At 44.6% G+C, this 26,377-nt stretch overlaps 2 protein-coding genes and 1 long non-coding RNA gene across 11 annotated transcripts; 2 read left to right on the forward strand and 1 right to left on the reverse strand.

Moving 5' to 3' along the window:
- The first annotated feature begins 2,277 nt into the window (after nt 1-2,277).
- LOC135401294 (uncharacterized) lies at nt 2,278-3,128 on the forward strand. Its single transcript, XR_010424774.1, has 2 exons — nt 2,278-2,349; nt 2,748-3,128. It is a non-coding gene; the product is annotated as an uncharacterized LOC135401294 (long non-coding RNA).
- On the reverse strand, nt 2,911-6,671 carry LOC135401292 (deformed epidermal autoregulatory factor 1 homolog). 3 transcript variants are annotated; one of them, XM_064633599.1, is made up of 8 exons: nt 6,083-6,671; nt 5,417-5,622; nt 5,150-5,291; nt 4,989-5,069; nt 4,809-4,915; nt 4,602-4,733; nt 4,240-4,293; nt 2,911-3,229 (listed from the first exon to the last, which is right to left on the reverse strand). In XM_064633599.1, exons 1-8 carry the CDS (start codon nt 6,489-6,491, stop codon nt 3,059-3,061), a joined length of 1,302 nt encoding a protein of 433 aa, XP_064489669.1. In that variant the 5' UTR covers nt 6,492-6,671; the 3' UTR covers nt 2,911-3,058. The 3 variants fall into 3 exon arrangements, with proteins under 3 accessions (XP_064489669.1, XP_064489668.1, XP_064489667.1); XM_064633598.1 differs by having other exon boundaries at nt 4,240-4,296; XM_064633597.1 differs by having other exon boundaries at nt 4,240-4,395.
- A 158-nt stretch (nt 6,672-6,829) lies between these two features.
- Nucleotides 6,830-24,502, forward strand: LOC135401289 (protein PAT1 homolog 1-like). 7 transcript variants are annotated; one of them, XM_064633588.1, is made up of 20 exons: nt 6,830-7,150; nt 7,817-7,913; nt 8,884-8,999; nt 9,093-9,185; nt 10,282-10,353; nt 11,536-11,640; nt 11,757-11,858; nt 11,982-12,236; nt 13,059-13,179; nt 13,271-13,369; nt 15,505-15,568; nt 15,721-15,789; nt 16,480-16,732; nt 17,424-17,544; nt 18,343-18,363; nt 18,984-19,147; nt 19,229-19,402; nt 22,729-22,920; nt 23,008-23,099; nt 23,393-24,502. In XM_064633588.1, the coding sequence occupies exons 1-20, from the start codon at nt 7,112-7,114 to the stop codon at nt 23,604-23,606; spliced, it is 2,463 nt and encodes an 820-aa protein (XP_064489658.1). In that variant the 5' UTR covers nt 6,830-7,111; the 3' UTR covers nt 23,607-24,502. The 7 variants fall into 7 exon arrangements, with proteins under 7 accessions (XP_064489658.1, XP_064489659.1, XP_064489662.1 ...); XM_064633589.1 differs by having other exon boundaries at nt 11,760-11,858; XM_064633590.1 differs by having other exon boundaries at nt 6,831-7,150; nt 11,997-12,236.
- The last annotated feature ends 1,875 nt before the right edge of the window (nt 24,503-26,377 follow it).

The following is a 26,377-nucleotide window of genomic DNA, read 5'->3' on the forward strand; positions in this document are numbered from 1 at the left end:
ACTGCATGTATTCTAGCTGAGCAAAAGACGAAGTAAAAAAACAGACGAGTGTTGATCCATGCTTCCTGCGTATATACCTAAGGGCCTCCTCACCTCGCGGGAGTCCCGCGTCGCACAGGAAGTTTGGTTCCGGCGGATGTCACAAGAGCTCTAAACAGGACATGGGAAGCTCTTGGTGGAATGCGAAATACATATATAGGGATCAATGGACGGATATGGTGCTTTGTTGCGCCATGGCGTTAGGCAATTATGTACGTGGAAGGTGACCACCGTCAGCCGATATGTCTCGTGTGAACCATTTGCTTTAGAACCGTGCTTTTATAATCAATCTGACACCGTGACAGTGGCCGACTCAGAGAACCTGCGAAGCCGACTACCAACGGAAACGACGTGCAAATGAGATGCAGGATGAATTCTGAAGCACACTTGTGGAGCTTCCGTGACCAACAACTGCCAAACCCGAAACGAACAACAACAACAACAGCAACTTTATTTTAATTATAATGATTGGGGAGTATGCTATGACGTGTGTGTCTGTGAGTGAGAGGAGGAGAAACCACGCGACGATGAGTCTGTCCACTTACAGGGCAGCAATTATAAAGGGGTGCTCAATCGTAGACTTCGCTTCAAGAGACACTTCACAGAGAGAGAGACTGCGGAGCTGCGCGGAACAGTTCGAGATCTCTATTACTTGCGTTTTCTTCACTTGACAAGCAGTTTACTAGGTGCAGAGTTCGGTGTGGGGGGACCGCTTCCATGGCCACTGAGCTAACCTGACGAACGATCGAGAACATGATGGTAATTAACCAAGCTGACAGTGACACACAGACAGACAGACACAAAGCCTCCACCACCTAGCTGTCCCACTGTGGCATAATCGATAGTGCACTTGACTGCAATTACTGGGATTTGTTGTGGTTCTCTGTGTGTTTCCTGTGTCTCGGGGTTACTTTTCGTCAATCGATAGTTGTCTGTTCGGGTTGGCGCGAAGGCCACGTCTAAAACACGAAAACGAATGAACGCAAGGACAGGAGGTTCTTGTGCACGACCTGCATGTTCTTGTGTACCTTCGTTGTTTGCCAGCTATGTATCCACCGACCCCACATATAAGTCAGTCGCGTTTAATAGCCTGCGTAAAGCGCTTGGCGTGCATATGATATAACAGATAACAACATTTTTGTTTGCTAAGCAGCCCTTCGAAAGAAAATATATAAGCATGGTATATCTCACATCTACCCGTACAAGCCATGTGCTGCCACTCAGGTGAACTGACGCTGTTAGCAGCACATGACTGTTTAGCACTTCAACCATTGCAACGCTATTGTTGGCCTGGAGTGCTCTTCGTGCAAGGTAACGTGAGCCTCTGGCAAGGTGCCTTTCTGGGATGACACACAGGAGCGCCGCCAGGATTTTTTCCAAGAGGGAGGTGGGGGGGGGGGGGGGCAGAATGTTTGGGCTGGTGGTGCGTCAACTGCGCTCGCTACTACATTGTCTTGACCCAGAAACCCTACGTTTCTGGTAGCCAGGAGGTGACGGCGTCCACGATGGCACAGGTATCTTCGACGCACAAATGGGATAAATTTTCCTTTTCGTTGAACATAAACACATCAGCCAAAAGAGGGGGCAATGACCTCCGTTTCTGGAATGTTATATCTGCTCAGCTTGTTTCTGGTAAATAAATCCCGGGTACTAGGCGTGAACCACAGCAGATCATCAGGCGTAGTGGCACACTGAGCGGACCGGCGAATGCTTTCCGCAGAAACTTGAGAGCAAATCTCTTTTCCAGTCGAAAATTGCTGACTTGCCCCTTTCCCCCCGCCAAAGCATATCCTCTACAGATGCTGATGAACCTCCAACCAAATTTTGCACTGCCTTTCGGTAAATACTGAACTGATTTTCATGATACCGGTGTCTCTCAATAGCTTTTCGATATTCACATTGAATGGATGGTGCATGTAGCGCCCCACTAAATTTACATTTCCAGGGACGTTACGAAAATAAAGAAAACTGACCAAGTGTAAACACTCAAGCTGCGAAGCACATCGCTTAAAAGATACCGGCATCGCTAAAGATGCCGGCACTTTTTTCATCCTTGCAATACATTTTAGTGCAAGGAAGATCCATATCCAATTGGCTTTTCTCGCGCTACACCATAAGGCATGCGACATGCTGCTTGTGCCAGCCATGCCATATCTCGAGTCACTGTCTCGAGTCAGAGCGAGTCACCCCGTGGCGCCACATCGCGAGCTTGAGGTGAACTAAGGAAGCCGTCGCCACGTGGCCGTCGCATTGTATGGCCTACTGTACCGACATCGACCATGTCTGTCTCAACCGGGAACTCCTATGCAGGTTCAAGCTGTTCTTTATCCCTTTTGTTGCCGTCACCATTCCGCAAGTGGGCGTCACCTACTGTCGAAATGGGTTTTGGGGAGGCAAGGCAAGCTGCCAGAGCCGCATTAAACTAACTAAAATATCACTACTTTCGGTTGGTTCAATATTTTAGGTTAGTTTAGAGTGGCTTTGGCAGTTTGCCTCGCCCCTACAAAACCCATTTCGACAGTAATTAGTTTAGGTTAGCTTAGTGCAGCCTGCCTTGCCTCCCCAAAACGCATTCCGACAGCGAGGTGAAGCTGACTTGCAGAATGGTGATGCCAACCAAAAAATGCCGCATTCGGCATGTGCTCGGGCTTCGATTCCACTTTTGTGTTTCAAGTTTCTCTATATATTTCCTTACTGTTGTGTCACAGGTGCTGTTGTCAAATAAGCCAGTGTATCGTAAGCAGCAGTGACAAAAATGGGTGCTCAATGAAAGGTGAACCATTCAGTGTTCTCAACGATTTTACTTGCCACAGATTTCCACAGGTGTCCAGCAGTGGCAACAGTTACGAAAACAGACACATGGCACATTCAAACGACACATTCCTTTTATGCGCCAGACAACACAACAAAACAGTGTCTTTGACACGTGTGGGTCTTTGAGCCAATATTGCTGTCCTCAGTTGAAGATCGCAGAAGACAAAAACTTCTAATACTGACAAAGTCTATACAACACCCCCTACTACTTGTCTTCTCCTGACGCATCTTCGCTGTGTTGAGGAGAACCTTCCCGATTAAAACACATGCTCTGATGACTGCTCCAGTCCTTACGCTGGCAAAAGGAACTACAGTAGTTGACACGATGACAGCCTGTGCATTCACGTACTGCGTCACGATTGCAGTTGACACAGCGCTACAAAGGAGGATAGAAAAAGAATGGAAGTAAGCAACCTCACCAGAAAGAGGTTAAGTAGCACTACTCTTTTAGGGGACCACTTGCTTAAAATAAGTTGCCCACTACATGTTGTCGTAACACCATTCTGAACCCAACGACGCCTTCTGTACCCAAGCGTGAAGCAGTGTACAACTACACAACATAGTGGTTCAACACTGAAGTATAGACAGGACCCTGTGTTTTCGGGTAAAACCTGTTTTTACCCACCATCACTTGGGGTAAAACCTGAAAACGAACTTTCCAAAGTACCAATTCAGCCACCGATACGGGCATTAGAGAAAACTGAGCATTGGACATTCAGCACAGCTTTTTCGCACCTTATGTCAATCTAAAGTGCGAGAAGCACTCCTTTTATTTTCCATACGGTATCACCTGGTTTTACCGTTTTATGGCTCTCTGAAATAAAACCAGATTTTTACCCCCAATTTAAAAAAGAAAAACATAAAAATCGAAAACACAGGGCTTTAAGTATAGAAAATACCATAGTATGCTGCACTTCTGAAAATACACCTGTGCGCCTAGTTTCAGTCTCCAGGCAAAAGCCATTTTCAAAGGATACTCTTGCAGTACTGCTCTGAAGTACCAGAATGGCAGTAAATTTGTAGCCAAAAAAACTTGAAGAATCAGAACAGTTTATTCCTTATCGCACTGATTTGAAAGTGACCTTTTTTACTGCTACGATTCAAACTGCCAATGTGGGACTAGAAAACGAAAGACACTTTTCTGTCACTTCAACTCCTGCTGATTGTCACGGATTCCTAAGGTTCACTGTAGCGTTCCTAGATGTGCCAAACTAGGCACGTTCAATATTGGACTAGTTCAAATTGCAAGATTTCAATGAAAAATTTGTAAGAGTGAAAGTGGACAGAATAATGCAAAACCCTGTTCAACACAGATGTGTGTGCTGTTTATGTCGACTGAAATTGTCTTGGAATTGACCACAGCTTTATTTTGAAATCGCTTCCTACCTTACTGGAAGACTCCTCTTTGTCAGACTCAGTAGCTTCAGTGTCTGGTTTTCCCTGCTGAAAAGATTGTTGCATTACAGCATCTTTGCCTGTTCTGGATTCAAGTAAGGCCCTTGAAAGGTTGTTTTGTGCTTCAGTCCATACATTTTTTATGGCCTGTTAGAGGTAAACAGAATGACACCACACAGACATTTAGCATGATGATACATGCACCACTCAGAAGGCAAAACCATTCCAGCCCATACAATACAGGGCTTGGCACTCTGAAGCATCTTATGGCCATTTGCTACAATAAAGCATCTTGTAGTGACAGTACAATCAATGTTTGCTGTGGGTGAGTTTCTGTACACATTCTAGTTCACCTCTTTCCTCTCGTTCTCCATCTGCATCCTCAGCTGTTGAAGGGCAGCATCTCTAGTGGACGCACTTTGAGCTTTCACAATCTCAACCTGTTTCTGTAGTTCCTGAACTTGCTTGGCCAAGTTTTTCACCATCTGTAAATGGAAGGCAGCAATGAATGGGCTGGTGTACTGCTCTATGCCCTTTACACTGTAACTATTTTACGGTACCTCTTCCAACTGCCACCACTGCCTCTGTTCTCCAAACTCTAGCGCGGTTGGTGCTGTACGTGGAGTCTGCGGTGTAGTCACCGGTGTCAGGGTTTCAACACTGGTGTCTGCAGAATACGGATGAAAAGCTAATGCATATGGCCTGAACACAAACGAGCAAGAGGCAGATGCGTAACTTACTTGCAGGGCTACCTTCCAGGAGGTTACCTGCAGACACCCTCGTAACATCCATGGTCGGGGAAGGAGCAATTGTAACAACCACTGAAAGGCAAGGAAAGGACTTTCCAAAGTCTCGTCAGCACATAAAGGAGTGTAATGTAACTATATTATATTGTCCTCACAATCTTTGACCTTCCCCTTGCCAGCTGTTGCGGAGGTTAAGGTCAAGAGTTTCTCCTGAGGTTCATCTGCGGATTTACTTCCCGTCGAACTGTCTTCTTTTCGTTTCCGTTTGTACGGTGTGTACAGCCTTACCGGTCCACTCTGACAATAAATGAACTGCCCTTTTACTGCTTGCAGTCATGGAGCAATTACGGTACACTGCTTTAAATTTCTACATTGCGTGAATCGCTATGAATATTTGCTATTGTGCGTTTCAGTTCACATACCACAACCATGTCGTCACAGCAAGCAGCACATGTGCAGGAGGTAGCATGTGGCATCAGTATGCCATCCTCAATTAAGCACAGAAGTGTACGGCCAGCATAACGGATGCTACGCTTCCAATCTTTGCTGTTGGCACGTCCGCAGAGGGCTTCAAACTCTGATGGTGTGTACCATCGGGCTCCAGACTTTATGCACCGTCCTCGACCCCCTGAAGCATAGAAGTGCGACATCCTCTTACTGACATGCAGTTGACAAATTTTCGAAACCAAGCAAAGTTAAGCCAGTTCAAAGCCACTGCCCTTCGCAAGACAACACGGCTGCAATATCAACTGTGCAATTCCTAACTAGGGAAGCCGTATGGTCATTATCAAAGATTATCCCCACTTTCTGAAACGTGATTTTTGTTTGTCTTCAGTTTCAAATGCTCTTCTACGTGGTCTTATTTGGGGGGAAGAAAGGCTGTGCCTGTGAAGCCGTATAAAATGTGACCCATGGATTGTGATCCGTGCTTATAAAATTCTGTTCTGGTCGTTGATGCCTAGCATTCCAGGAAACTGACCCTATTTTTAAAATTTGCTGATAGGCAGATGACTCAAACATGCACTGTGACGAGAAACATGTAAATATCGACAGACAGTTATAGCCCAAGGCATATGCTAATTACTTACCAGAACCAAATTTGTTTTTGTGCAAATATCCACTTATGTTTCGGCACCTGACAAGTAGTTCAGCGTCGTGCACTGATGCATCCCAGTTGTACTTATATTTTTGTTGAATTCCACCGTGTGCAATTGCTTTCGACGCCTGGGCCGCTAAGGAGGCTTGAGCATTCTTGTAGACGTCTATTGCACTTTGATCGTGGATTACTATGTGGGTTGCTTTTATTCCGGCCTCCTGTAGTTGCTCTGGAGTAATAATTCCCTGAGACGTAGCTACCAAAACATTGGGCAGGCTGACACTAACTGTCTGGGGTTCGGCAACGGGGAATGCCGCTTCGTCACCGTTCGGGATGTCTTCGGAGAACCCAAGCGTCGTGATCACTGGCGTTTCAACGGTGTCACCGGTTTCCATGACCATATTTCACAAAGAAATGTCAAGAGAAAACTGAACAAAATACGAGAAACGTCATAACAGACATCTTTCCAAGACAGATTGCTGCTCAACACCAACAATTAATATGCAAGAAGGACAATTTTTAAGCGATGACCCGAAAACAAGAACCTGCTAACACTGGTGTTGACACACTGTGTCAGGTTTTGAATTTGGCAATGCCGCTAAATGAAACTGTTTTTATACTTCACAACCAAAAATTATTTTTATACTAACACTTAAAAATTAAACATAGTATACTGTTTGATTTTACTTGGTTTATTTAGATTTCAATTCTTTGCAATGTGGTGTGTGATTCCGTTGGTTCCGTAGCGCAATGTGAAAAGGTGAATCCTGTCAGTGTTTCAAAATAGTTTCGTGTTTATGTGACCGCGTGAAGCGCGTAGTACTTGTTATGCCTTACTTTCGAAACGTTTGGTGTACCTTAAAAACAAGCAAAAGCAGATATTTCGTGTAGTTTATAGTACTTGCTTGCAATTGAAGTGGTGCGTTTTCTCGATAAATGTGCTGCGAATATTAAGCCTAACGCAATACCTTGATATGCAATCGCAAGCAGTGACGTTTTCACAGGACTTGCTGACTAAATCATGTCGAAAACGTTTCTTGGATTTGGAAAAGGCTCTAATGTAAGTAACATTCACTTCGTACATTTTTATGGCCAATGCTTGAGAAACGTTCACAAAATTAACACTACGTGAGGAGCAGTTCTGTCAAGTCGCATTTGCTACGGTGGTAGGGCAACGTCATTGTGTTTCTATCAGTTTAGGAATTTTGGCACGACTTTAGTGTTGCTTATGCATGCACACTTGCCATTGACAGTATACGTGTCCCCAAAACGGATAAGTTGTATCGCCAGCAAATGGAATAGCTTGGAACGTGCTAAGAGCGATATGGTGTATTTGTGGTATCATTCGTTTGCTTATGTTACGTCGTTGTGTGAACCAGTCATGTCATCTTTGAGCCGTCTGTTACATTTGTGTTGTCTCACATATCTGATATGATGTCATGTCAACGACAGAAGGGCTAGGGAGCATGCGAGCTGGCACATGGCAACAGGAAGGTAACCCGAGACAAGGAACTGAAGGGACAAATGACGACATATTCTAGAAAACTCTTCTCACTCACTCTACTGTGATAGTCTCATGTGGTGTGTTAGAGCAGCGATGTTACTGGCATTTAATTCGCAGGCGGCATATGCTCTTCACACATTTGTGGATTAGAGTGCAACTACAGATATGTGTGTGCACTATAAGCTTTTCTTCCATCTCACAATCACCTCTTTTGTGTTTCAGAGCCTACACATGCTTAACCGTGATGAGGCACTCACAGCTGACATAGATGATGACGACTATGATGCCCACAATGATGAGACTTTTGGCAGTGCTCTAGGTACTTGTTTGTAATTGGCATAGCCTTATTGGTGGTTGCGCACGACTTACATAGTGTTGGATGTTGTCACCACACATTAATCCAAAACCGTTCCACAAGTTTGTCCTGGTCTTATATGTGTGTTTATGATGATTATTGGCCTCAAGCTCATAATTTCAACATGTGGTGCGAAGAACTACTTTCTCACATACTCTTTCACTGCTGAACGATACTGACACAGCACCTTCAGCATCCAGGGAGCATTTGCAGCAGTGCTTGCGCTCCACAAAATGCATGATGTAGATTTATCTTAACTGATAAGATGACTGCTGTCCTGATGCTGTTCTGATCCACTGGCATGTCAATTATTTGATGCATGCAATGGTTGAGGAAGTACTCAGAGCTCATTACCAGGCTTCTTACTGTGCGTAATTTAATTTCCCAAATAAATTTTAAGCCTGCTTCCGGGCTACTAAGAACACCAAAATAATTATTTGATGACAAAGGCTGGTGTCATTACAGCTGTACTTGTTTATTTTGCATCATTCTCGCCATCAGCACCCACGAACCTATGTAACGTAGCACCATGAAAACAACCCCATTAACGTGTGGCTTTTTTTCCATGAAGGTATATAAAAAGGTTATCGAACAGTGGTAGCAAGTGAATCTGTCTATACACCGGACCACAGTGGTGCACTTTGGCAGAGTTATTTCTTTTAAAATTTGTTTATTTTTACTTTAAGGACCCACAATCTGAGGACTTACCCCACCTTTTAGACTTCAAAATATAGGTTGAAATAGATCAGTCTCTGAAATGCAAGTTTATCTGACAAAGGTCACCACCATAGCTCAGTAATCTTTGCCTGCTTCTGCCTCACAGTAACCTCTAGTCAAAATTACCGAATGATATACGAGGCCACTAATGACATTGGGGTCACAGTTAATACTTTGGCTAGTGTGCTTATCATTTGACGTGTGATTGAAATTGCAGAAGGCGATGACTGGGAGGAAACACACGAGAAGTATGCGGAGCTTGAAGACAAAGTCCGCCTGCCCCTTGTCCCTACAGCGTTGCAAGGTGGCGAGGCCGACTATGTTCTTCCTCATGTGAGTACTGGAAAAGTTGTTGGGTATCCATGAATGCTATGTGTATTCGTATAATAGTTGTGTTCCAATTTGTTACCTACCTTCCTTGTTCAGGACATCGTCGAGCGCAGCATTTCTCATCTAGTGTTGGAGGACGACCACGAAGAAGACCCTGCAATAATGACCTATTCGAAGGCTGCACCTTCTGTGAGAGCAAATTTTATATCTGCATGCTTGGCACAACGCTGTTACAGAAAACAAGCACTGTTTATAAGTCGGAGTGGACCCGCTGTTACTGGAATGCAACATGACTTTTAGGATAGGACTTAACAGAGTGCAGGCTAACTGGTGAAACATGACAAAAGGTAACCCCAAGACAGAGGAAACACACAGACAACCACAACGAATTGTCGAATTTTTGTTGTGGTTGTCAGAGTGTTTGCAAACGTGTTCCGAAAGCCAGGAGATGTCACAGTGAAAGGAACTGGAACTGGTACACTGGCTTGACACAACAAAAATAACAATTTACTCGACGTTTTGGGATCATACGGGACATATGGGAGACGTCATCAGTGCAGGAACAGAGCGAAGGAAGACAGCAACCGGCGGATTTGTGCGTTTCCTCTGTATCTGGGGTTACTTTTCATCACTTTCGGGACATGGTTAACACAACAACAACAAATGAGCTAATTGCACATTCATTCTTAGTCCTACATTGCTTATTATGAAAGGCAAGGGGGAGAGAGAACAAAAGTTTCTGACACCTGGTGCTTTCCAACAATGGCTTATAATGCAGATTTTCTCATAAATGCTTTTGAATCACCAGCAAACTGGCTGATGCAGCAAAACCAAGCATTCTTTATTGTGCACTAAATTCTTCAGAACGTGGCATGTTGTTTCCACATTCCTTTTTTTTTTGTTATCATTAAAAGCAAGATTTGAATACATTCGCGTGCGCATGCACGTTCCTGTTAGCTCCATTGTTTGTTAGGACAGCTGTCTTTGGCCAATGATGAGAGCCAACTATTTCTGTGCGAGCTCATTTCGCATCGGAGTTTACTTCACGTCAGATTTTCAAGAATGTGCGAAACCGTCTTATACGTTTATAAGTATGCCAAGTGCACATGCACCAATGTTTCGAAGCATGTCTACGGTGACTTTCTTTTGAGCTATTTATGCCCAAGTTTGGAGGTTACTGATGCTTTGACATGGGAGGCTGTGTGAGCTTTAGAGCAGGTGTGTATGCATGCAGGTGTGTGTGTGTGTGTGGTAATTTGGGCATTGTGGTGTGTTCTTTTTCCAGCCATGGCCATCTGAGTGGGGGCGCCCTTCGACGTCTCCGCCACCACCAGCTATCCTGGAACAACAATTTGGTGTATGTAGACATTTGCAAGAAAGCGAACGATCAAAATTGTGACCAATAATTGACAGCCTTCTTAGTCCAGATCTACCTAAGTTGTCCTAGGAATTGGTGGATGTCAAATTTCTGGTGGCACAAATGTTAGCTTCTTGGCTCATGAACCGTTTTCTTGCATACATTATCCTTAGCACACAAAAAGGAAAAAAAAAGGAAGTGGCTTCACTGCTATCACTCGTTATTAGCCAAAACCGTTGTAAGTTCCTTGTGTATTTTAAGAGTAATGTCTCTTAAATGAGATCAGTTCTTACCTGAAAGTCCATTTTCATGGCCATGCGGTAGAACTGTAACCACATGTGCGCTCAGATGTTTATTATTTTTGTTTAGTGGGATGCCTGTATTGTGCATGTGGCACTGTGTGGTACACACAAACACTTTTGTGTTTTATTTACTTATGGCAGTACCTCGAGGGACCCATCAATGTGATGTAAAGAATGTTTTTCTTAAATTTGCTACAATAATCTGCCATTTAGGCATGGTGTCAGGAAACGTTATGCGAAACGGGTAGTCAGTAGTCAACAGTAGTAGTAGTTCAGGTAGTCGTTGCTAAAGCTTGTTTGCACATCACAGCAATCTGGTGCACACTTCTACGCAAGGTGCTATGATGAGAACTGGAAGATTGTTTCTGATAGCACATCAATATATTTGTTTCCTATAACTAGTGTTTTCATGTGGAAGCATGTTCTTACATATTCCTAGTACATACAGGTGTTATAACAGCCCTGCATATAGAAGAAAATAACCTCATTGTGTAGCGAATGTTATTCTATGGTCATCCATAAAGACACTTCCACAAACCACGTAAAGCACACATGACCTACCTTTGTTGTTTATTTTCCCCCCTTCAGCTACTCAGCATACAGTACTTTTACGTGATAATGAGACAGGGGCAATTAACAGTTGGCATGGGATCAAGGAAGGGGAGACAGAAGTAGAAGTAATCATAGCCCAAGCACACTCAAACGGAGGGAATTTTTGCAGTGTATTGAAGCAAATTTCATGAGATTGTCCCTGTATAAGTCTCTCCCACAACAGGATTCATAGATTTGAAAAAAAAAATAAAAAATGAGTATGTGACTTGGTACAATGTTGTGTCTTTTAATATGTCATCATTGCATGGCCTCTGGTTTGTTTCACCAGAATTCCCCTGGCAAGAATAACATATGGAGCCCCAGAGCCGTTCCTCCCCCTGATGACAAGCTGGCGGACCTACTGAAGGCCTTACAGCAGCAGAGTGTAGCAAAGGTGCGCGTCGGGGCACTTGTACCAGAAATGTGTAATTGTTCGAAATAATGTGCCTGAATATGTGTGAAGCGCTGCTTTGTCGCAGACCCATTGAAGGCAATCTGTTTTATGCTCAGCAGTCAATGCCAGAAAAGTCCCTGCCGGCCAATGTCAAAACCTTGGAAGAACTGGAGCGTGACATACTTTCTCCAAGTGATAGAGCAGGTGCTACAATAAATGTAAGTTGCACGTTTTGCCAGGCTTTTTTTCTCAAGATGTGCCAGTAATAGAGTACTTATCGTATTGAGAGATTTTTTTGCCAAGTGCCTGTACCTGTGAAATGAAGTCTGAGTAACGCGCAGATCTCTGATGTGCAGCATCGACCCTTGAACATCTGGAATGACAGGCTTCCTGCAGTTCGAGCTGAGCACTTGGAACGAGAAGCGCAGGAGAAGCTGCAGCCGTTCAGTGTTGCTAGCATAGAAAGAGAGCTGCTAAAACAGTGTAGTGCGTCACCTCACAGAAACAGCGTACCCATTCCCATTCGGCAAGACCGCAAACGATGGCCTTCTGTCGGAAGCCCTCCTGACAACATGGGAAGCTTTGCTCTGGGCTTGGTGAGTACTTTGACCAGGGAGACTAGTGACGATGTACATGTGTAGTAGTTAGTAGTACAGTCGCAGTCCGATTTTTTGGACTCGGCGGGGATCGCACGAAAGTCCGAATAATCGAGCAGTTCGAAAAAGCGAATTTTGCTTCAAAGTCAACTTTGCTAGGCACTAGTAGGCTGGAAAAATTTGTGAATACTTACCTAACGGACTTGCGTGATAACATCAGCCTCTTATTTCCTGAAGCCACATTTCGTCACTGTATTGACTGAGGCACTGCCATCACCACCATTCTGCAAGTCGACTTCACCTAACGTACGCGTGTTTTAGGTGAAGCTGGCTTTACAGCACTGTTGTGCGACTCTTGGGTGGACAGCAGAACAGTGCTGGGATTTCTGAATCATGCCGTTGGTGAGAAATGAAGATCCAAAAGCGTTATGACAGACCTTTTCTACTCAGAGGGGTGGAAAATGAAGAATCATTGTCTATTTTCTTGCCTCAATATTTTAATTGGTTGAATTCTTTTGATACAAATTTCAGATGGTACCAATATTTTTTTGTCACCCCAAGGCAGTGATTCGCTGGTTGGACAAACAGGGTCCGAAATATCGAGCGAAGGGGCTGTACGGTGTCCGAAATTTTGGATGTCCGTATACATTAACACTATGGGGCCTGTGGCCGTTCTGCAAACAAGTCCGAATAATCGAGCACGTCCAAAAAATCTGTCGGCAACTGTATATGTCGTAGAATTACCGAGAAACTGCGTACAATTTGGAAATTTCCGTGCGGTGGGCAGTCTGTGTGGTCTCTCTTAATTTCATTTTAACCTAGGGTTCTCCGATTTCAATGACCCCCTCTGGCTTGCAAAGTAGTTCGTCCCCGAATATCTCTCCCGGAGGTCCCGCACAGCACCGTGGCAGAGTTCCTCCTCCCAGTATGCCTCCTGGATTTGGTAGGAGATGCCATTGCAATCTTTATCAGAAGAGTGCATGACGGCTGTTAGTAGCCTTTTTGTGCTGAACCTAATGGCCATACGCTTTCAGGAGCAAGAGTGGGTGCACCTCCTCCACCTCTGCCAAACCATATCATGATGGGTCGAGGCCGTATGACGCCAAACTCCGCTTTTAACCCCTCGGTGTTGAGTAAGTGGTGTGCATTTTGTTGCACCACATTTTAATGCTAAAAGCACAATTCTGTACAGTGAACCCTCGTTAATATGTCGCCGGATAACCTGACATACGGGCTTTACGACCGTACTCCTGGGGAACAATGCAGTGAAACATCCGCAAATCCCCCCCCCTTGTTAGTATGCCAATTCCGCATTAGGACCAAAATTTTCGGGAACGACTATGGTCATAATAACGAGGGTTCACTGTACAGTCAAGTTATTATGATCTTCGATAGAACGATAACTCCGATATTGCAATCGAATTGCTGGTTCCCGTCAGCTCTCCCGTTGAACTGCATGTAAACAAAACATCGATATAACGATCGCCGCGAAAGCGCTTGCTCGCATATAGCGATCGGAATTCTTCTGGCGGCCGGTAAAATGCGTGAAAAGTAGAAAGCAAGATTGCACCATTTCACTGAAAGCAAATTACATTGGCATTTTCAAGAGCTTACGCCTCCGTGCACGCTAAAGTGAGAATGCAGTGCGCTTATCCGCGTATGACTGCCGGGGATTAGATGCGTGCGTTGCAGGGCATGTGACTTCGAAACGCCCGAAGGGGCTCGCGCGGAGTAGAGAAGCTCGCGTTCTCTCGTCTTCAAGCTTTTTTTGTTTTTATTTTTTTGCTGCGGGCTTGCTGCGATGGGTCCGCGGTTCCGAGACGCTTTTGGACGAGGAAAGACGCGCAGGTCGACCCGAAGTTGCATGCGCTCTACGGGTTTCGTACTGGTGCAAAACTGCGTTGTGAAGTACCGCGGCTTCGAAAACGTATATTGGCAGACAGTTGCGTGTTGCCGCCCAAACACGCGTTGACGGATTACCCGTGGCGGAGGCGCATTCTGATGTACCACGCAGTCCCTATCGTGAGAACGGTGATGACTACGGCATTGGATGATGAGCAATGGACGAGGTCGTCGACCTCAAAAGGTGCGGCGCCTCACGCGATATCCGCGGTTATGTTATCGAAAGCTTTCGACATGCAGCTGTGTCAATTTAGAGCTAGATAAAATGCTTCTGCGCTCACAACAAACGCGCATGTTCAGTGGCGTTCTACTTGTGGCGATCTACTTCGTTTATGCGAACCCGAGCGTCAATTTCTCGAAGTCTCGTTTTTAACGACACTCTTAAGCGCGGACCCCATAACAAGCGACATGCTACAGATTTTGTCGCTGTCACGGGTGTAAGTGCTGCTGTTTTCCGACTCATTTGAGCGGTGACAAAAGCGAGCTGCGAAACAACATTTCAGGAAAGAAATCGGCGTTTTCCAACATAACGCCTCACGACGTGAAGTGATTTTAGCTTATATACACCACACAACCAAATGTGGAGTCACCAATTAATAGCGTCAAATTATGTGTACATGTATTTCACGGGGCCGGCTATTGGTGGCGCTGCGGTTCCCGCGTTTTCTTCGTCTTGTTCGTTTGTTTGTTTCTTTTCCCTCATTCTGGCACTTTTGCTTTCGAAGTTCGATTGCTTCCCACCTACAAGCTCGAAATTTCGTTTTAAGAAAGTTGACCTGCCACCCACGCAACGTCGTGGCCCCCACATTTCTGTCCTTTATCATTCACTTCAGTTACATACCGCCAAATCTAGCGGATTTGGGCATGCGCCGGGCAACGGTCTCTGGCGACAAGCGAAAAATATCTACGGGGAGTAGATGCAAAATTTTGTAGCCGCGACAGAGCTTTTTTGTCGCTCGCATAGCGGCGCCGCCGTCGATTTTGTCGCTTGTAGCTTGTTACGGAGTCCGCGCTTTATATAACGATCAGGTTTCGCGTTCCTGTCAGTATCGTTATAAACGGGCTCGACTGTGTACCCTTTCAGCTTTTACCGTGAAAACCAGCATGTATTTATGAATCGAACATCACTACTTTTACATTCATAAGCCATAATAGCTAGACAAACTTCTTTTTTTTTTTTCTCTCTTGGTCAGTAAATGTAACATCAATGGCTTCAATTTGTTCGTAGTGAAAAGACATCAATATTTTCATTTGCATTAGAGACTTGTCCTTTTTGTTCATTAGTTTCATTTACGTGAGTGCAAGGTCTAAAGTTGTAAAGGGAATGTTATCTTGTTTTTTGACTCTGTATTCCCTTCTACCATAGGTAACATGCCTCGAAGTGCAAACATGCCTCTTCAGCGTCCGCCTCCATGCTTCCGGCCAGGGATGTAAGTTCAGGATTGTGCTACGTTTTTGTGACTGCTCTCACGCTCTCTCTCTCTCTTGTTGGCAATGTGTTGTTCCTACTGAACCTTGTCTTTTCTGAACCACTTTTGTCTGGGTGCTTCTCTCTCTGACTCTTCCTCATTCTTTTCGTTAGCACGCCCAACTCTGTTGACCTGCGGAGGTTTCTCTATCCGAGGCAGATTCAACACCCTCTCTTGAATAAGTATGTTCTTTGGCCTTCCGCTTGTTCTATCTAACACACTGGTGTATACAGTCTTGTGCTGTTCTCTTGTGTTTTTGGTAAATTGTGGACATGTAAATTTGTGCAACTTTAAGTTATTTCCTGTATCCTTACTGCCACGAATAAGCATTTTGATTGGAACTTGCAGGCAGAGCATCCGATATTGAATTGCTTCTTTCGTTGTACATAATTGCGTCTCACCTGCGATTCCTGCAATTTAATCTTTTAACATATATTGCGTTAATAGATTTAGAATGCTGTATAGTTTCTTGATATGTACTAGTAGTAGATATCGATGTGTACTAGTAGTCTTTTATGCACATACTCGTTGACACCATCAAACACACATGACCAGTATTTCAGTCCACTTTGGAGAGGTCGGCACATTTTTTAGACACATTTATGCCCATGCTTGCACAATTTTCACAATTTTTGGAAGGGGTAGCGCCATCGTATTGCAACAGGAGATGTCAAACAGACGAAATCCCTCGAACGGATAGTGCTCCCCGACATCAGTCTAGACAGACCCTTCTTTTTCCTCGGATTTTGTCTGGCCTAATCGACTTCCCACATCAAAAATCGCGGTGCAGATGGAGTTGTGGTGACTGAAGAGCACTTCTGGGAGACGCAAGGAGCATTGTCTTTGTGTTTCACTCAACATTCTTCTCTCAGGAACCAAGTACGAATGCCTCTGCCTAACCACCTCCACCAACACCACCAGCCTTACTATCACCAGCAGCACCACCATCAGCAGCACATGCCAGAACAGCCACACTGGAGGACGGACCATGACCACCCGTACGTACCAGGCCCAGATGACGTCTATGCAGGTCTGATGACGCAGAAAGAGAAGGACTGGCTTATACGTATACAGCTCCTTCAGCTGCAGACAGACAACCCTGAAGTGGATGACTACTACTTCACTGTGAGTGTTGACCTACTAGAGTATAACGACAACGTCATAATCGGCAACCCCTATGAAGAGCCCATCCGCAGGATCCGCTAGAGGGCGCTACTCATCGACCCGCGAGATGTACATCACGATTGGACAGTGGTAATTTGAATTTTGAACGCGCAGAAGCGGACGTACGACTACCGTAGCAGACGACAGCAACAGCTCCTATCAAAACGCGTAGAATGATGATGATAATCAACTTTAGAAAGAAGCATCTCTCGTGGGACACCCCCACTTGTGCAAAAATACTAAGGAAGTACAAAATATTGCAGAATTTGAGGAAGCAATAACCGGGCCGATGAGTGGCGCCGCCGCTAGCTTCCAAATGCGGAGCTGGGAAGGGGTGCCTATGACATTGTTGTTATAATCTAGCAGGTCGTGGTGTTGACACATACAAGCTGTATTTTGATGTTGAGGTGCACAAGGCCTCTAGCTACAACCTTCGTACTGTACTAAAATCAGTTAAAACCCCCAGTGCAGCGGGTGATGGTGACGACGTGGGACGGTTCAAGGAGACGAGGACGACGATGCACTGTACTAGCAACCAAAGTTGCTTCCATCACCCGCTACACTGGGGTTTTAATGGATTTTAGTATGGCATACCAACCTACCCGAGTTTTAACTTTATTTAATGTGCTTTCTACCGTGTTTTGCGGTCTAGATGTTCACTAAGAAGGCAGCTGAAGATAAAGAGGAAGGCTTTGGCCTGGACGGTGATGGAGACAAACTGAAATTCTTGTGTCCTGAGCGAGTGAGAACAGAATCAAAGTCCTACACACCTAGTAAGTTGGAGGTTTTGAAGTGATGATTCCATTACAGCTAGTGCATGACATTGTTGCAGAGTCCACACAATACCTTGCATGTTCTTGAGTCTTTGCACACCTTCTCAGAAGGCAAAAAAAAAAAGAGAGAACTCTTTTTCTCACGTTAAAAATACTTCGATTGGTGTGCAGTGTTGCCCTCCATTCTTATTGACTAATTATTATTCTAGCATTCTTATTCTTAACCGTACTGCCACAAGATGTATGTTGCAATGTGTATTATTTGCAAGGTTTTGAGAATGTGTGGTTTTGTTGACTTTTTGCCCCACCTGTACAACGATAGCTGAACTGCATTGTGCAAGAACTTCCAAGGATTCAGTGTGGATGATGACCATCTGCCGATGGACACAGCTCGATAATTGGCCGAGATTATAAACAGTGCATGGCTCATGTTGATAAAATAAAATGGAAGTCATTCACAGAAGCAGCATGTTGCTGCTGCCGATGTGACCTGGAAACAGTGACAGCTTCCACAAGAGAGAGCACACACTGCTTGGAAAAATTGCAGAACTAAAGAAGTAATTAGGACCCGGCTCGAGAAGCTTTCTATTGATAATATTCACACATGAACTCCCATTGCTGTACCGTGGCATGTGAAAGATGGGACACCATGACATTTTTATTTATTATTTTTCCATCTCCATTTAGTATGTTCCCAGGAGGCAAAAGCTTTCACCCTCTTTCATTTCACATTCCTTTCTTTGATACCACAGTCCATTTCTGCTCTGCTATACCAAGAAAGTCAACTTTTTCTTACAGAAAGGACGCGCAATCAGCCCAGTAAGGATTTGCTGACTTTTATTACTGCTGTATTGTTTTGGCTAAGTATCTTCTAAGAGCTGTAAGAATATCCAAAATGGCAAATATAAAACGAATCAGTTTGGTCCAGTTTGGAAATCTCGTATGTACTATATCTAGAGCCTGAAGTTCTAGGGTTTAACCCGATTCTTCCCCGAATTTGCACCCCGAATTGAAGGTTGCGTCTTTAGGGTGTAACCCGATTTTTACCCAAGAAGTTGCCGTCACTGAAACATCTGTAGCATTACACACTAGCTTGTTTGGCAGCAAACACCATTATTACGTCACCGTTTGTACCAAACCAGTACAGTTTCTTAGAGTAATAGAGCACGCTTTTCTCCCCGAATTTAACAAATTCACACGAATTTAGAGCGCATGTTTATTTCACCGATTTTCACCCTCCGAATTTGGAAGAAAAAAAATATTTCCCCAGAACTTCAGGCTCTTAAGTATATTCTGGATAACAACCTTTATTTAATCTCCTGTCACAATTGCTATGTCCGACTTTCACCATGCTTCTACATGATGCATGCGCGCAAGTTTTATACTTGTGTGTACGAACCTGATTGAGAAGCCTTCCATACTGTTTTGTCTCAAAACAGTGCAGTTTGAGCGGTCACTGGGCAAGCTCCAAGTTGTCAGTGTCAACTACCCTCGGAAAATCCTCGACATGGGAGTACAGCGGCTCAACGAAGATGAGGAGAGAACGGTGCCCCCCGACACTGAACTCCTGTGGTTCCGCCACTTGTTGCTCGACATAGAAAAGGCAGGTTTCCGTTGAAGCTTTTGCACCGCACGTAACTCTGAATCTACTTTCCTTTCTCTCGGATTTTTTGCTCTCTCACAGCTGTACTCGGCAGTCCTGGATTATGAGAGCGAAAGCTGCCCCAAAGAAAACAAGGCAAAGCTGGAGGAGAAGTTGTTCACTGACCTTCACGGTCCAGACGATCGTTTTATGCAGATAGCCAGCGTACGCAAGGGTCGCACACTCATCCTTCGGGTCCTTCCCATACTCAAGCAGGTTAGAATGTGTGTCCTTTACTGGCTATTGTAATACCGTATTTACTTGCACAATTTGCGCACTTTTTTCTCCCAAAGAAAAAGTCTGGAAAAGTTGGGGGTGCGCAAATTACGCTGGAACGTTCGTTACGATATTGAAACGTCGCAAAATTTAAAAATTTTAGTATGCCAGTCATATAGGCTCTTAGTAGAGCCAATACAGTCGCCGTCCGAATTTTCGGACTTGGCGAGGATCGCGCAAAAGTCCGAATTAATCGAGCAGTCCGAAAAAACGAATCTCGCTTCAAAATAAACTTTACTAAGTACTAGTATGCTGGAAAAATTTGTCGATGCTTTCCTAACGCGCTTCTAGCTCTGCCTGATAACATCAGCTTATATTTCCCGAAGTGACATTTCGTCACTGTACATTGACAGAGGCGCCGCCGTCATCAAGTCCGCAAGTCGGCTTCACCTAACGCTTGCGTGCTTTAGGTGAAGCTCGCTTTACAGCGCTGTTGCGCGACTCGCGGGCGGACAGCACGTGCTGGGCCTTTTGTATCGAGCCGTTGGCCAAAAAACGAAGAGTTACGACAGATCTCTTCTACTTACAGGAATGGAAAATGAACAATCATTGCCTATTTTTTGCCTCAATATTTTAGTTGGTTGATTTCTTTTGAAACGAATTTCGGATGATACCGATATTTTCAGTCACCCCACGAGAGAAATTCGCTGGTTGAGCAAACAGAGTCCGAAATATCGAGCGACGGGGCTGCACGGCGTCCGAAATTTTGGACGTTCTTATACATCAACTCTATGGGACCCGCGGCCGTTCCGCGAACGAGTCCGAATAATCGAGCATGTCCGAAATATCAGTGTCCGAAAAATCGGTCGGCGACTGTATTGATGTTATCACTGCATTGCGCAAGTGCCAAAGAAGTACCCAAATACCACGCAACCGCTGACGGTCGGGAGGCACAATATCCGCCTATTAGCGCTCATCTACCGGTGAAATACGTCGAGATGTTGCGACGCTGCTGGAAGGCGCCGCTGATTGCACTTGACGACTGAAAACAAGCTATGTTCGCCAACTTTATCATGTTGTGCTGCAAGGTTTGTCATAGCGTGTTTGTCCAGTATTTTCTTTCCGGGTTTTGTAATTCGAGTGACAGTATCGCTCCATTCCGTCAGTGAACCATCACCCGAAAGTGTGCGCAAATCAAACGAAAGCACCGCAATGACTTCGGTAGCACAGACGGCGTTGCGAAAAGGAATCGCTGCGATCACTGTGACGCGCGCGTCCGATATCCGCGTGCAAATTACTCGATATTTAATTTTCTTGTCATTTTTAAATATGCGAGTAAATACGGTAGCTCATTTCCACTAAGTATTGGTTTAGTATAAATGATTGATTGTTTCGACACTTTGTACTCTACTGTGGTACTCTACTTGGTACTCACACATGTCTGCACCCATGTGCATATCGATTAGGGCTCTTGTTTTGCAGCTCTTGCAACATGCAAATTCTGTGACGCAAGATCACACATTCTTTAGTTCATGGTGAACAAAGCTATCCAGTCAAACTTTGCCAAAATTGAACAAGTTGTGAATCTGATTTCTATGAGATGTTTGTCATAACAGCAGTAACGAAAAAAAGCAGACCCTGTGCTTGTAAATAGTATACAGGGTGTTTCTTTTTAGCTGCAACAAATTTTCATAAGAAGGGGAGTTGCCTTCGTACACTTATTTTTGTCATTGGACGGGGCTGCTACAGTACAATTACACAAATTTCGGGATGATACGAATGCTTCTCCGGTCCCGGCCTGAATGCCTATTCTTCCCACGTATTAAAGTTCGGACGATACGAACGCGTTATCTTTCCTTTACGGATGATACAAACGAGCCGAGGGTGCGGCAAAGGTCGCTCCCCCATGACGCGTGAGTCATGCTGCTCCTTCTTTCGAAAAGGGAGGGCGATCCTCACCACGAACTCACTTACATTATGTTGTGCAATGCTGAAATGACTCTCCCTTTGGTGGTGGTGGAGGGATTACACAGCCCTGAACGTTATCACCTCATCTCTGTTTCGACCTTTTTACCCCCCTCGCAACAATAAACGGCGAAGCTGTGTGACATCGCTGAGGAGAACAGAAACAAGAACACGTGGAGGGGACGTCAGGACAACTTCTGGCAACATTACACGTCACCATTCCGCAAGTTGGCTTCACCTGACGCCTGCCTGCTTGAGGAGAAGCTCGCTTTAGAACACTGTCGCGGACCTCCCGAGTGGAAAGCACGTGCTGGGCCTTTTGAATTATCTTGCGAATTTGGACAGCATTGGCCAAAAACGGAGACACAAAAGCGTTACGACCGACCTCTTTCACTGACAGTAATGGAAAATGAACAGTCACTGTCTATTTTCTTGCTTCAATTTTTTTTTCGTTTTAATTCTGTCGATACGAATTTCGGATGATACAATTTTTTTCGCTACCCCGTGAGATCCGTATCATTGAGATTCTACTGTACTAGGAAACCACGTTTTTTTCTCAATTAGGAGACTAATTAACAGATATTTTGATCAACTTTTTAGTTATTGACTTTAAGGAGCACATTGCAATTACACTATTAAAGCCCGATCTCCACATGATCCCCTGGAACCACCGATGAAGCACAAAAGTAATCGCAGCGCACGCCAGAGACCTGACTATTTCAGCTCCGCTGTCTGCTACAAGCCACACGTGATCGGCAAAAAGAGCGACAGTGACGTCTATGTCTCCGCCCTCACCTAACGTCACAGAAAGATGTCATATGTGATTCAAGCAGACCCTTATCGTGGTACGTTTCCGCGTATGTATCGTGGCTGCACGTTTCCCCGGGTTTTCGGCAGCAAACGTGCAAGAATATAAAGGAGGGGTCGGTACAGCGAACGATGGACAACGTTTAATGGAAAACAAAATGGGAGTGAAGCGTACAGATGAGAGGTCACGCGGATGATCCTTTAGACTTCTTCCTTAACAGCCCTTTTTATGAAAATTTGTTGCAGCTAAAAAGAAAACACCCTCTACATGCGAGTGCATGACCTGCATACCCCGTTGCCTAGAGCCGAAACCTGTGAAGGGTCATTTCTTCCAGACTTGCCTATCCCTGATTCTGAAGACTTCCTTTTCACTTCACTTTTTTCTCAAATTTTCTAAAAATTTCTAATTTTTTCTAATTTTCTAAAATTTAAAAAATTTTCTAAACAAAAATTTCTATAATTTTTTAATCGCTTAAATTTGAGTTCTACGCATGGAAAAGCAGGGCCTTATTGGTAGCTGCAACATTAATGTCTTCTGAACACTGTTTATTCAGGAGCACAAGGTGACAGTGTTGAGTACCCTCTTGCGTCATCTCACATGGGTGCAGCGCAAAGACCGGCACGACCATGTGCTCTTGTATGGCCACAGGGCGGTAAAGAAGTGCATTCAGGAGTGCTCGTTCGATGAACTCATTGAGCTGGCTGCAGCCTTGAAGACAAATTCTGTCCAGACATTGGCCTGTGTGGTAAGCATCCCTAGCGATGTCTGCTTTATGTGCTTGCTGAGACATGGGTAAATAATTGTGTCCATCCCCATCGATTTAATTTTGTAGTTCGCAATATGTATGGTGTGCTTGATCATGGAACGAGCGGAAGAGTTGTACAAGATGGAACCTGTGGTGAATGAAGATGTTCGAGATAAATGGCAAGTGTAGTTGCTGCTTTTGTAGCTGTTGTAACTGTGTAGTGGTGATAGCTTTCATTCTGCCTTAGTCAGTGTATGGTCAGTGGATAAAAATGAGATATTAGGCTTGTGCATATATTCAAAAGTATTGATATAATGGTCCTTTTAATAGTCAGTCTGGTGGAATAGTGGTACTCAGTTCCTTTAGCAAGGACATGGGTTGGGTTGGATTGGTTTGAACAACATTACCTAATGGAGTTACAGAGAATAGGCACTGTTGCTGAGAAAAACTCTTTTCTATTCCTTCAATAAAGGTCAAACCTAGCTTCTGAACTTGTGGAACGCTGGGCCAGCGGTCTGACACCTGATGCAACAAGCACGGTTGTCCGATCTCAGAATACGAGTGCAGTGCTCTCTCATCTTCACCGGCTCCGCGTGGACAGGACAACCATAGACAAACTCTCTCCGATCATCTGCAAAGAAACTACTCAGCAGAATGGTTTCAGTGACCTGTTGCCCACTGGTTAACCATCCAGTCACACTTCCCCCAGAGCGCAGATATATTTTATTGTATGGTTGTTTAGCTTGGAGAGTCCAAACAGCAGTTTTATGAGCAGCTTTGGTGACAAGCAACTGTTTCATTTCAGTTATAGTTATGAGCATAAGAAAAAATCTCATGGTATGAGCTGGTTAATTTCTTTTTCACATTTTTTGGAATAAATGTTTGTGAGACTGGCCTGTCATTTCTACTAAAAGTGGAGAATGCCTGAAAATATGATGGGAGCGTAGAAAAATGGAGCTTTATCATAGTTGTTGAAATACTTTGTACAGATTCCCCCCTTTTCTACTGTACAGCCAAGAGGCAAGTTAATGTCGCATTGAGTTTTTGTTCACGTCCCTCGGACAGGGGTGCCTAGACATAAGACTGCTGCCTGGATTAGCCATTGTTATTAATCCTCATCCTCATTTTAGGCATCTTTTTCGTTGACTCTTCTCTCAGGACATGTGAAGCGGCACTTTGTTTAGTTGATGGCTGTTGACCCCCTTCTGGAAATATTTCTCGGGCAGGGACGGGCCTTACATTTGCTCACAGTGCTCCGTCCTTGTCCAAGGCTACTTATTTGCTTTTTAATACGTCTCTCTCTCTCTTGCTTTGTTCAGAGAAGAGGAGGAACATTTCCAGAAGGGATCCAACGGGGTTTCTCTTGGTTTTATGTTTCTTTGTTGCATGCGGTAAGGCTTCTGCAAGTTTCTGCGTTTGGTTGATGCTATGGTGACTCATGTGCAGCTTCATGTGTTTTGATTTCCTTGTGTGTGCAGCACAGTGTTGAGGTATGTCGTACTAAGGCCACCAATGTGCAGGTGGCATCGAAGGAGTTGCAGAAGTCAATTGTAAAGAGATGGAAAATGAAAGCATAATGCAGCGTCTTGTGTATGTGTGTCTTGGATTTTCCAGGAGTGGAGAGGGAGAGAAGGATACTACCATATAGGCCAAAAGTTTTCTGAATAGTAAGAGTTTGTAAGTCAGTTCTTCATTTTTAACACCGTTTTCTTCCTGTAAAACTGTTAAGTAGGCCAGTAAGATGCACCATTCGAAGTAGTTCACACCACAGCGTCATAATTGTCGCAGAAATTGAATTAAAAGTACGCCGCAAAAAGCGACATTGCGCAAAGGCGGCAGAGAGCAGTACCACTGTGATCTGCCTGGAACCTCGCACTGACGGTGCAAGGAGAACGCTCGCTGATTGGTCCAGGGAAATGTTGTCTGCTACTCCGCTGTCGTCTGCTACTCGGCTGTTCAGGGTTCTGAAAAAGCATTGTTATTGGCTCAGTCACGATTCGGCCGCTCCTTCTATCCCCAATTCTCCGGGAGAACTGGTTTACGGCAGCAAAGGGACAAGGCGCTGACCCCAACTGACCGGTGAACCAGAACGAGTTCTCTTTATACAGTCATCGGTGGCGTGGCATCATACCTTCTCCTCCTCGTTCTACCCGGAGTGGAGGGTTAAGGGTGAACGCGCGGAGCCGTGTTTGTGAGTTTTTTTCTGTGAAACAAATTGCACACATCAACACCTTTCGCGCTATTCGGTAAAATGACACACACTTTCATCAGACGTCTTAACCTGAAATTTTTTTGGGTGGCCCCCTGTACTCCTTTTGATAAGAGCATGATTTAATGGGCTAAAATTCTCTATAGGCTTGAAAGACATCAATCGTTTGCTGTAATGTAATGATACACCAGTTGAATGTTTATAAATATTTTTAAAAGCAGCTAATTCTTTATTAGGGCTGAGTTGTATTTTACAATGTTTTACAAGGTGGCTAGAAAACTTAATCACTGAGTAATAGGTAAGAACACTTGAACAAGGGTTCCTAAATATTGTGAGCCCAGAGAACCCTTACACACTTAATCCCTACACAGTAAGGAAATCCCCATAAATTTTATGTTCGCGCCGCAAAGCAACTGACTATGAGCGGCACACGGCACCACACACATTATAGTTAGGCCCTGATGTTTTAGGGTTAAACCAGATTTTTCCCCGAATTTGCACCCTGAATTGAGGTTCACCTATCTAGGGTTAAACCCGATTTCTACCTGCAAAACTGCACCTAGGCTAGGCACCTCAAGGCATCGACATACTAGTTTCTCACAAAATATGCGACTGGCCCCTTACTTCTGGCACTCTGGATAAACGGTACAGTGAACGTTTATTCTACAATGATGCCCCGATTTCTCCCCGAACTCAGTCTGATGGTAATTTTTCTGCCCGAATTTGCACGAATCTGTAAAAGTTTACCTTTGCTAACTAACAGTAGGGTAACACGAGCTTGAGCCCGGCACCCTGCGGGCCTGGGCCCATTATGGTCAAATCTGAGCTCAGCCTAGGCCCGCAAAAAGGCTTTGCCACGCATGAGATTTCAGGTAAGCCCAAGGTCGTGCAGTGCTCTAGTGCCACTTTAATGTAAGGAGACGGTTTAACTTGAACAAGTCTAAACAAGAAACATCGGCTCTGCTCATGGATGACTGCATAATGCATGTAGAAGTGCATTGGAGAGGGGAGCGGATTTGGAAGATCGTTCATGTAAGTCGGAAGTATGTAACTCGTGTGGTACATCACAGACTACAGATAGTAATAGCCGTCTCCAAGGTACGTATTGTAGTATTGTCAGCACCAAGACAATGCAATTTATGAGATAGGCAATAGCTGCCCCCTCCATACTCTCGTAAAGTAGATATCAACCACCTTATCAACCACCTTTTTTATTCAATTTTGTGCCGCAAAGCAACTGTGGATATG

Source organism: Ornithodoros turicata, chromosome 7 (assembly GCF_037126465.1).
Source record: "Ornithodoros turicata isolate Travis chromosome 7, ASM3712646v1, whole genome shotgun sequence".
Lineage (NCBI taxonomy): Eukaryota > Metazoa > Arthropoda > Arachnida > Ixodida > Argasidae > Ornithodoros > Ornithodoros turicata.

Excerpts from the sequence above, each read along its gene's own strand:
- LOC135401292 (XM_064633597.1), bottom strand. The coding sequence starts at position 6,491 with ATGGTCATGGAAACCGGTGACACCGTTGAAACGCCAGTGATCACGACG. Across the intron at positions 5,623-6,082 it reads CAAAAACAAATTTGGTTCTG|GGGGTCGAGGACGGTGCATA; the intron begins GTAAGTAATTAG and ends TCTATGCTTCAG. Across the intron at positions 4,396-4,601 it reads TGGAGAACGAGAGGAAAGAG|GCCATAAAAAATGTATGGAC; the intron begins GTGAACTAGAAT and ends TACCTCTAACAG.
- LOC135401289 (XM_064633588.1), top strand. The coding sequence starts at position 7,112 with ATGTCGAAAACGTTTCTTGGATTTGGAAAAGGCTCTAAT. Across the intron at positions 15,790-16,479 it reads CAACACCCTCTCTTGAATAA|GAACCAAGTACGAATGCCTC; the intron begins GTATGTTCTTTG and ends TTCTTCTCTCAG. Across the intron at positions 19,403-22,728 it reads TCCTTCCCATACTCAAGCAG|GAGCACAAGGTGACAGTGTT; the intron begins GTTAGAATGTGT and ends CTGTTTATTCAG.